At 34.3% G+C, this 11,029-nt stretch overlaps 1 protein-coding gene across 2 annotated transcripts; it reads right to left on the bottom strand.

The window, feature by feature from the left end:
* Window positions 1-1,902: 1,902 nt before the first annotated feature.
* LOC107791855 (TOM1-like protein 6) lies at window positions 1,903-7,410 on the bottom strand. Of its 2 annotated transcripts, none has more exons than XM_075222834.1 (9): window positions 6,997-7,410; window positions 5,832-5,910; window positions 5,425-5,518; window positions 4,986-5,095; window positions 4,472-4,635; window positions 4,276-4,357; window positions 4,109-4,194; window positions 3,681-3,962; window positions 1,903-3,214 (listed from the first exon to the last, which is right to left on the bottom strand). In XM_075222834.1, the coding sequence occupies exons 1-9, from the start codon at window positions 7,179-7,181 to the stop codon at window positions 2,146-2,148; spliced, it is 2,151 nt and encodes a 716-aa protein (XP_075078935.1). In that variant the 5' UTR covers window positions 7,182-7,410; the 3' UTR covers window positions 1,903-2,145. The 2 variants fall into 2 exon arrangements, with proteins under 2 accessions (XP_075078935.1, XP_075078936.1); XM_075222835.1 differs by having other exon boundaries at window positions 4,986-5,099; window positions 5,429-5,518.
* Window positions 7,411-11,029: the final 3,619 nt, after the last annotated feature.

Below are 11,029 nucleotides of genomic sequence, written 5' to 3'. Positions count from 1 at the left end.
AAATAATATCTTAAAAATAGTATCTTCCAAATAAATAAATAATTACTTAGATGAATTAATCAAGATTGCAATAACAATTTAATTTTTTTACTAACTCATTAATGTGTGATCAATACATGTATATATAACAAATGCTGGATATTACTTATAATAAGGTATTTTAACTATATTTACGTAAAATTAGATAATTATTAATTGGTAACTTTTATCAGAAAAATTATCGGTATCTTGACTATCTTTCAAATAGATAATATCTTAACTTAAAATAATAATAATAGTTTCAATTATAAATTGAAAATTTTACCAACTCGTATGAGTAAAATGAAATTTATGATTTGTTGTGCTTTTTAAATAACAAAATGATAAATAGGAGTTTAAAGGGTACTTTTTTCTTAATAATTATTTTATAGGTAATGAATAGAAAATGAAGCTAGTAAAATACGAAATTGTATTTAATAACAAAGAATAACGAAGAAAATAGAAAAAGAAGCAGCAAAGTGTGAGAAGTTGCAAAATTATATGGAAGCATATAAGCAACATGTTGGAAGGTTAAAAATGAGAATAAGAGAAATACAAAAGAAATTTTGGAAAAAAGAATAGTACTTACTATATTTGAAAAAGAAAAATAAAAGAAATTAGAAAAATTACATTACGTTGTAATTGCACAGTGTCGTTACCACTAATTCTCACTCCCCCTTGAGAATTGGAAAGTGCAATTATACCCTCTCAATTACTTTCCATGTTGATCAAGTAATTACTTGGCTAGACAAACATGTCAAACTATGTAATTACATCCAATTACACCTGTATACAGTCAAAATCAAGGAGCCCGATTTTGAAGTCTTAAATTTGGCTATGAGTCCGAGTCCGGCTGACTCGAAGTAGGGGTCGGACCCGACTGAAGGACATACACCTCGAGAAAGCAGGTCGAAGGCCTAGACGACCTTCATCGAGGGCAGTACAATCTCGAAGACACTCAAAAAAGAGCAGGAATTTCTCAAGGACACGTGGGTTGGGGCATGAATTATAGGATAAGATCTATACGAAATAGTACAAATCCGTACTAGGTTGTTATACAGTTGTACCATTAGAATTCTTTGCCATAATGGGGAATGGACTATATTGGGGGTTTCTCCTCCCATATAAAGGGGACCCCAATTATTTGTAAAACACATTATTCACTACAATAGAATATTCTACTCTGCTTTTCTTGTTTACCGTGCTTAACAAGTGTTCTTCAGCTTTATCGTTTTTACTTTATTAATCATACTTCATTGCTCTTAGTTGACCTCGAGACCCCCAAGAAAGTCGAGCTCGATTTGATTCATCAATTCTTCTTACTTAAACTTAATATTACTTGTCTATTCACCAGTATTAGAATAAATCACATATCTTTAAAACCACAAATCACATTTAATTGTTACCCCCATTTTTCGAGGTAAACAACACCCAAATTCAATTCCTATGTGACTTTCAACCAGACTCTTAATATATTTGATAAGTTAATGCGAACAAAAATTTATTCGCTATGTAATCAAACTTGTTCAACCAAACATGATGGTGAAAATTACATTTTGACAAACAAACAAGTCATTATAATTATTATACTATATAATACAGGGCGTATAATTACTACCCTAGTAATTACACAGCCAAGTAACACATGGCTTTCCAAACAAACCCTTAAGAGTTCTAGTTATGACCAGCCGAAAGCAGCCCCTCTAGATGATGCCTTATAATCATCCTTTCAGACTATTCTCGCTTATGTGCCGTCATGGCTGATATGCCTACAGACACTTGATGCCCGCAAATAGCCATGCCTCGAAATAGTTAAGAATTCAAGTAAAACCAACACAAGTTAATCCACAATGAAGGGAGGGGAAAACATCAACTCCATGGAAATTGCACAAACAAATATCAAACCTCATCACCCTAAGGGGTTAAAATAACTGTGGCATAACATAAGCATCAAATATGTAAAATGCCAATGGCTAGAATCAAATCAATCTTATAAACTATTCCATCTGCAAACTTCAAAAAAACCGAAAAGAAATCAATTATTAGGGGCGGGGGAGGGGAGGGGGAAGGTCCACTCATGTACATCATATTGACAGCATGGTATAGAAGATGTGCCACAAATACTTGTCATTTTCGTCCGCCAACCATACTTTGGCTGTTAGTTCCTGATACACCTGAAGATGAGTTGTGTCTTTGATCCCCGTTACCAAAAACATTAAGATCTTCAAATAACCTATAAGATGGAATGAAGGGTTTTTGTCCAGCAGTAGAGGATGTCGTCTTGGGGCTAGGCCGAATCTGTGCATCCCCATTGATAGCTACACCATTGCTTCCCATAGTAGGAATTGAGTTAACATTCTGTACAGGTCTAGGACCTTGCAAAGGCATGGATGTGTTTTGTGGAGTTGAGTACATATAGGACGGTCTAGTTGAATGATTCAGATTGCTAAAATATCCGGGAGTTGATGCCCAAGGTGGAGGCGGATAAGCAGAGTACTGTGGGAATTGAGTCTGAGCACGTGGCGGTAATTGTTGAGGCTGAGGATGAAGTTCTAGCTGAGTTCTAGGTTGTTGGTTCAGTTCAGTTTGTAAAGGACATTGTGGAAGCTGTTGCGAGGTATGCTGAGATTGTAATGATGATTCTTGGGGATACTGTGGTTGAGGCCGAGGATGAGGTTGATGCAGAGGCTGGGCTTGAGGTTGGGCCTGGGCCTGGGTCTGGAACTGCGCTTGGGTTGGGGTTTGAAATTGGTGATGATATTGAGGTTGGGACTGAGGTTGGGACTGAGGTTGAAACTGAGGAGGAAACTGAGGTTGCGACTGAGATTGAGGTTGGGGTTGGGGCTGAGTCTGAGCCCAAGGAGCTACATAACTGTTAAAGCTCTGATCTTGATATCCAAGATAAGCTTGAGATGCATATGGATTCCCTTGCGTGGTTGAGGCAACAGGCTCCTGATGCGTGCTATGATTGGCTGAAGCAGAATTTTGTGGGGTCTCGGGATATATACTTGATGACAAGGTCAGGCTCAAGAGATCAATTATATCTTGTTCTTTCGTGGGCATAGCAGTTGGAGGCGGATCTCGAAGAATCAATGCATTGCTTGTGACAGGATCCAATGATTCTCCCGTAGAATTGCTATTATAGGCAGAGACCATACCTTCACTTGTTTGCGCTGCTGGACTTGTTTTTGAATGTCTGCATCAGCACAAGCGACAACTTCATTAGAGAAGACAGACCCAAAGCTGTAAATACATCATAAATCGCAGTTAGTACTTTTGACTTCCAATAACATTTAAGGGCAACATAGTGCACTAAGCTCCCGCTATGTGCGAGGTCCGGGAAGGACCGGACCACATTGGATCTTATGTATGCAGCCTTACCATGCATTTCTGCAAGAGGCTTGCCGTGATTAAATCCAAATAAAAGTCACTAGCCTTTATATTGAGAACTACCCACCCCCCTTCCTTTCTTCAACCATCTGAACCTTTTGGAAAACCAAAACGACAATTAAGAAGTACAATAACGGTCACAACTACATAAAAATTTCCTTCCTATGAAAGTAATAGCCTGAAAATCTTGATCTCTGCCATGCATCCACAGCTCTGCATAAGAGCAATGAGTTGTTTTATATTGGAAGTAAATGCAGGTTTTGTATATTTACCTTCGAGCTAACTGGGCAAAGTCATCTTCTTCATCTTCCTCTTCATCAATTTGACCTGCTGTTGGTGCAAGAACTGGTGCAGAAGGTTTTGCATCTGCTGCTGGAGTAGGTGGCTCAACTTCAGCAGGTTTGAGGCTTGGATCATGCATTTCTCTAGCTGAGATGTTGTTGTTTGGGACTTCAGTTGGAAGTGGAGAACCAGAAGCTATTGCGTCATGTTTAGCCAGCACCATTTGGAGGTTATCATTTAATTCAAGACCCTGAGCCAGAAGTTCTTCATCCCTAAACACAAACCAGAGCAACTTTTAAGAGGTGATGAAAATATGCTGATAAAGAAAGAAAAGAAATAGCAAATACCAGCCTAGTTAACATTTGCGTCAATATCTTTCTCATGAACACACCATAAGAAACAAAAGATGGAGAATTACCCGGTGGTGGTCAACATTTGCATCAACTTCTTCTGGTTAGAGCGACACTGGTAGACAAGATCAACTATAACTTCATCTTGTACAGCCTATACAAAACAAAGATAGAAAAGGATTAAAGAGGTTCCATTAATGAGGTGAATGAAGGAAGAGTGAGAGAAGTTACTTACCAAGCGATCGCCTGGAGTCACGGCTTGTAGCATATCAGCCAACAGATCAGCAACTTCCTTCATAGAATTTATGCTGGACAAGCTGCAAGGTAAAAAAGTTAGGACAAAGGATATGATAAAGTAAATCATAACAAACCAATTTATATAGTGCAACAACATCGGATCAATAGGCCTGACATGGCGTACGTCAACTTACCTTAAGTTTTCCATATCTGCTGCCATGGCCTCGTCAAGTCTTGTTGAGGAATTGCTTGGCATTCCATAACCAGGTTGAGGTTGTCTTGGTGCAGGATGAGTAACAGGTGGAGTAAAAATTGGAGCTGTATCAAATGAACGCTTGGGAAATTCAACGCCAGCACGCTGCAATGATCGTGACACAAAAATGGTTACTAGAAAAGGAACTTCTCCAATAAGTGTTTAAGCATGACATTCACTCGTTCGCCAAATTTTCCACCCCTCCCCATAGGAAAGAAAAACAAACGAAAGAACCTAAGGCAAAAACATCTCAACAATTCCATTAAAAATATCAAAACACAGAAATGAATTGCATAAATCCCTTTCTCAACTGATCATTGGAAAAAGAGATTATACATATCAAAAGTAATGTTTCAAGCCAACAAATCAATGTCATACGAGTATCTCAGTGGAATTACAAGCCTATAACTCATAAAAGAAGATTTTGAACTAAAACTTTATATCGAGTTACTAACCCTCAATTCTTCGTAAGCCCAATAGTACTGGGGATACTTTCCTCCAGGGCCACCAAATGCCTCTTGCCAAGAGTCCAGTAGTACTAGTACTTTATCTCTAACATGCATATCTGTCTGCAAAACCATCAAAAGAGTGGCAGGAAAAAAGTTTAAACGTAAGGGTCAAGTGGACACTCAAAACTGAGATCAAGTAATGCACAAATCGCAATGACCAAAAAGCTAATAATCTTCAATAATGGTCCCAAGCAGCATGAGAACACATTTCTAGCTTAAAAAGGTATTACATTGGTAATAATTCTAGTTCCGTTATAAAAATGTGATAACTAAAGTATAACAAGAAAGTATCCCATAATCCATATATTACTAAATCACATAAAAATTCAGCTTGAGACATTCTGTGCATCTAATCAGAAAGAACCTGAGTACTTTGGACAGAAACTTGCCTTCTTCTTTACAATTTTGACCATGTCTTGCAATATGCTTCTTTCAGCTATTTGAAAGTGCACATTATCGCCACAGTTCTTCACCATTGTCTCCAAAAGCAGTAGGGGAAGTACAAGAAAGGAATAGTCATTAAATTTAAGCGCAGCTAAACAGCCTTAAAAGAGATTGAATATAAATAGCAAGTAAAAGAAATAGCAAGTCTGGGTTTGCGTTTTTGCTCTTTTTCGAGGGTCTTGTAACTATCTTTAACCTTTAGGATAATCTTTATGCTAAAGGTTTTTCTACTTAATTTATAAAACTTGTTACCTTCTCAAAAAAAAAAAATAACCAGAAAACCAAGAAGTCAAGTTCAAAAATAGAATTAGTGAAATTATATAAAGGGGGAGGTTCCAACAAACTTACCGTTAAAGAAAGTAGCTGAACTTTGGGGTTCTTGTGCTGCAACCTCTTCTTCACGGCTTTTACAACATCTTTTGCTAACCTGGTATAGTGTAGCGAGAGTTAAATCAGACCTTAATTTGTCCTTCACTAGCTATATGAATAGAGTTTACATCAACTTCAAGCAATGGAGAATATTGCACAGTAGCTGAAACAAGGATGATAATACGCCACATAATTGGGTTACGTATTTGTCAGTCCTTTAGTTCTGGTTAGAGACTTGTATACCTATGTGGGGGATAAGTTTGATGTTCAAAGAACTAATTATTGACGAAGCAATATATTTTAGTACTAACAAAATGGGCATGAGTCGACCAGAATGGATACAGACGATTCATATAGACGATTCCAACTAGTTTAGGACTTTCTTAAAGACAGGATACAGACCATTCACCTTTCTTAGACAATAATTCAAGACTCCATAAAAATCTAAAAAAGAATAAGAAACAATTAAGAAAATGCTCCCCTTAAAAATTCTTGGGTACACACAGGTGAAGCTGGATAATTCAACAACTATCAGAACCTAAAAAGTATGGAAAAAAAAAAGTTTCTCTAACTATCAAAAGCTCAGACAGGGCAAATAAAAATACTGTATAAATTTACTAAAATAAAGTTCAGTTCTTAGCTGTATAAAGCCCAAACAAGACTTCAAATTCTCAGAAATCAGAATTACCCATCAATAGATATATACTAAAATGCAAACCCACATGAGAAAGGAAACAGCAAGATGATAAAAACCTTTTTTTCTCCGTTGACTTAAAAGAAACCAACACAAAATAGATATACAACCCACATAGAGTACTTCAAAACACACACACAAAATTAACCATCAAACAAATACAAAACCAAAATCCCACATGAAGGAAGCTTACGAGAAAAAATATTAAAAAAAATATATATATGAAAAAAGTCAAGTTTTTCACTCCCACCATCCAACAACAAAGAAAAAGCAAAAATTCACACAAAATTAACCATCAAACAGATACAGAAAGAAAAACCCACATGAATAAAATTACAAGAAACAAAATAAAAAAGCAAACCCCATATAAAAAAGTCAACTTTCTCCCTTCCCAGAAAAAGCAAAAAAATATACAAAAAAGGGTATGCAAAAAAAGAGAGGAAAAATTACCAATGGTTAGAATTGATGGTATCACAAATATCAATATTAATAGTCCAATCAGGACCAATCAAGAACTCGCTTGTTGCCTTTTCAACACGAACTGCTGCTGATGAAGATGAAGATGAAGAAGATGAAGATGAAGCTGCACCCAATGATGATATCATTCTTTTTTTCCTCCAATCAGGACTAAGCATTCTTGACAAACAAAAACAAAAAAAGAATTACAGAAAACTCTGAGGGTTCTTGAATTCTCTATATACCCATTTTTGAGAAAAACTCTTTTTCACTTTCCTCTTGGTTTTTTCTCTTTACGGGAATTTCGTCTTCTTTTCCTTCTTTCCTTTCCTTGTTGTTCTCAATTATATCACCTTCTTTGGTGTCTCTTCTTTTCTTGGAACGAGTCACGCGTGATCCTTTATGTGTGTTCTCCACTCGCGCTTTTTTTGGGTTTTTCCACTCAAACTAAACGGAATTCCAATCCCGTGAAGAATAAAGTCTTTCTTGTTATGATAAAATCAAAATACGGTGGATGTCTACTCTTACTCCATGATCTTTCTCTCAAATGGTTAATGACATATTCAATGACATATTTTCTATGTTCATGACATATTCAATGACATATTTTCTATGTTCATGACATATTCCATGACATATTTTCTTCACTTTTCATGCCTATATAAAGGCTTTGTAATAGATAAGAAAATACACACAATTGAAGAAGAAAATTTCTTCCTTTCTCTCTATCTCTTTCTTGTTCATATTTTACTAAATTGTCTTTATTTCTTGTTCATGTTTTACTAAATTGCTTTTATTTCATAACACATTATCAGCACGAGTCTCTAACTAATTGTATATATATATATCTACAAAAAAAATTCTACATCCGGAAAGATTACAATTAGAAGTCATACATATGATATCACATGGTTAATTGTAAAGAGAAACTACATATGAAGTAATGAAATGTAAGAAGGTATGATTATCTTATACTTGTCATTCCTTTAAAATCTCATATGCACACAATTTCGTACTACACCTGTATTGCATAAGCACATATTAATATTACATCTTTTATATCACATGAATGGAATAAAATTTTCGAAGTTCTATATGTGAAAATCATAGTAGCAGTTAATTGTTGATTTGATGCATGTCATGGTAACCAAGGATATTTTATATAAATTGTCCTATGCATATTTATGTGTTAACTATCTTCAATCTGTCCTGCCGCTTTAAACATTTTCTTTTACTTGGATGAATATTTTTTTCCTTTTGGATTTTTATACTTGCATATAGTACCAAAAAAAGGATAAAAAATAAAATAAAATTGATCATACTGATTAAAAGCATAAATCATCTTGAAGAAAACAAGAAATACTTCACATCTTTATCTAGGTTGATTAATTACTTCTTTGAAATTTGGAAAACAAATCAGCTATTGAGAAAGTATACTTCATAATTTATGGTCGTATCATTTGAAAGCAAACAATGATTAGTATGACTACTAGAAGAAGTATTTTTGAGTATCCATGACCTACTTGATGCTTGCTACTGACTTACCATTTTTAAGTATTTTATATGAATGATGCACAAGCTACAACTGGTAAGTTGTTACCTATAATGTCACTTTTCAGGTAATATAAATACTGAATTTATGTATTAGTATATATGTGTGTTGTTACCTATATGGTGTACTTTTGATAAATTTATTCACTAATTGCTTGGTTAAATTGAGTGAAGGAAAGTTATGGCGTTAAATCAAATTCAATAGGTAGAGTATACCCCGAAAATAACAATATTTTTGAGAGAGACTCAATAAATATTATGACAATAATTTTATGATCCTTTTAAACTCTAATAGAATTTAGAAAAAATATTCTGACTACAAACGGTTGTATTTCATATAGATGCTACAAATAATTAATAAAGCTTTACGCTGATTTGAGATTTGTACACTTATTTAAGAAAGCAAATTTGATTTGCTAAGTTGCAAATTAGTTGTGTATAACTTTTTTTGGCATGTGATTGAAATTAAGGCTTGAGAATGAATCTCAATATTTATGCCATTAATTGAGGAATAGACATCGGGATCAAGTCCTGATGCTCCATAATGATAAGAGTTGGGTTTGAGTCCCAATTTATTATGGCCTAACATGCCTTTATATTGGTAAGACATTGGGTTTGAGTCCCAATGTACCATATTGATGATATAATAATGACTAAAGAAAAATAATATATTTTTCATGAAAAGGCATAAAAATTGTCCCACTTGATTTGCTCCATTCTTAAAGTGAATGTGATAACAGTGCATAATAAGTTTCAATGAAGACAAGTAGTTGAACAATGAACGTGAGCGTTCCAAATATCAAAATAATAATAATCATCACTATGATTATAAAAGGAGAACAATAAAGGTTCTCAAAATAGTCCTTCAAAATGTGAAGGCAATGCTTACCATCAAATTGGTATGAAAATAATAAAGCACGTCACTGATTATGATTCATTCCTTGAAGAGAATGTGACTTGTGATAAGCATTGAGAATGCAAACCCATTCCTAAAGTTGAATGTGGCAATATGTGATAAAAGCAATGAATAAAGACATGCAATTCATGATTATATGAATACCACACAACTCACCTCTAAGGGAGGTTTGAGTAAAATAAAGAGAATAAATATTATTGTGTGGTTACATGAATATGTCATTGGTCGCGTACATGTGATATGCCAAATATTATTTTGTCATGCCTTATAAAAGTTATTAAAGGCAAAATTAAAGCAAGAAATGATTTTGCTTGTGATGATTTTGACCATGATAATTTATTATGATATAATTTTCTCCGTGAAGGAGACATTTACCATATGAATGGTATGATAAAAGATCTTGTAGTATAAAAGTTGTTAAGAACTCCGGAAAAACTAATTTGTTATACCCAGATGAATAAATTTATTCATGACATTGATATTGTAAAGTCTCAAAAGAAACTTTTTGAGTTTCAAATATATAAGTCAAAGTGATTGGCATATTGAGACTATAATTGAAAGGAAGATTGAATATCTTCATATTTCTATAATCATACCGGGTAAATATGAAAGGCTACCCGATCTTCTTTCTATTTGTACTACACAAATATAAGCATGATGCTGGAATCATATGCCACAAGTAAACTAGAGGTTTACTAAAATAAATATTAATTGGCATGACCGGTTGACCATCTCGGTTCAATTATGATGCAAAAAAATTAATTATGAATTACATTGACATATATTGAAGAATAGAAGATTCTTCAAGAATTCTCTTGTGCTGATTATTCTCATGATATACCAGTTAAAGGTTGGGATTGAATCCTTTGATTTCTAGAAGGAATAAAAGGTGATATATATATGGGCCCAGTCGCCTGCCATGTGGACCGTTTACTATTATATGATTTTAATAGATGCATCTATTTTATGGTCACATGTGCATTTGTTATCAACTTGCAGTTTGGTTTTTGCAAGATTGCTTGCTCAAATTATTAGAGCACAATTCCAGAATATAAATTATGATGATTTATCTTAATAATACTGGTTTAAATCCAAGTTGGTTTAGCAGAAATTGTATGCCTCCAATTATAGCTAAATCATTGGTTATGAGAACAAAACTCCCAAAAACAAAATTTGGTATGAGATTTATTATTTAATATACAGCAGCACTTGTACGCATCTAGCCAAGTTATAAAAATTTCTCCCTATCACAATCGGTTCAGGGTCAGGAACCAAATAATTTCTATATAGAAATATGGATGTGCTATATGATTTAATTATGCCACCAAAATGCACAAAGATGAGTTCCCAAAGATGGTTGGGAAATGTGTTGGTGATCCCAACATTAGGGGGAGAAAATGGGCAGCTGAGAAAGTGATACGTGAAATGAATTATTATGAATACATATAAATCCTCGTACAAGAAAATATAAACTTGAAGTTCAAGTGATAATTCATTTACAAATTATTGTCAGACGCATTTGCTGACCCAAAGCTAAATGTCATATTTCAGCTGCTAATG

The sequence above is a fragment of the Nicotiana tabacum genome, chromosome 10 (assembly GCF_000715075.1).
Source record: "Nicotiana tabacum cultivar K326 chromosome 10, ASM71507v2, whole genome shotgun sequence".
Taxonomy (NCBI): domain Eukaryota; kingdom Viridiplantae; phylum Streptophyta; class Magnoliopsida; order Solanales; family Solanaceae; genus Nicotiana; species Nicotiana tabacum.
The sequence above is the reverse complement of the archived record's forward strand: the minus strand, read 5'-3'. Positions and strand labels throughout refer to the sequence as shown.

Bases quoted from the DNA above. Each gene is read 5' to 3' on its own strand.
- LOC107791855 (XM_075222834.1), bottom strand. From the start codon at position 7,181: ATGCTTAGTCCTGATTGGAGGAAAAAAAGAATGATATCATCATTGGGT. The intron at 5,911-6,996 runs GTAATTTTTCCT...ACACTATACCAG, and splicing joins ACCATCAATTCTAACCATTG to GTTAGCAAAAGATGTTGTAA. The intron at 4,636-4,985 runs GTTAGTAACTCG...CGATCATTGCAG, and splicing joins GGGCTTACGAAGAATTGAGG to CGTGCTGGCGTTGAATTTCC.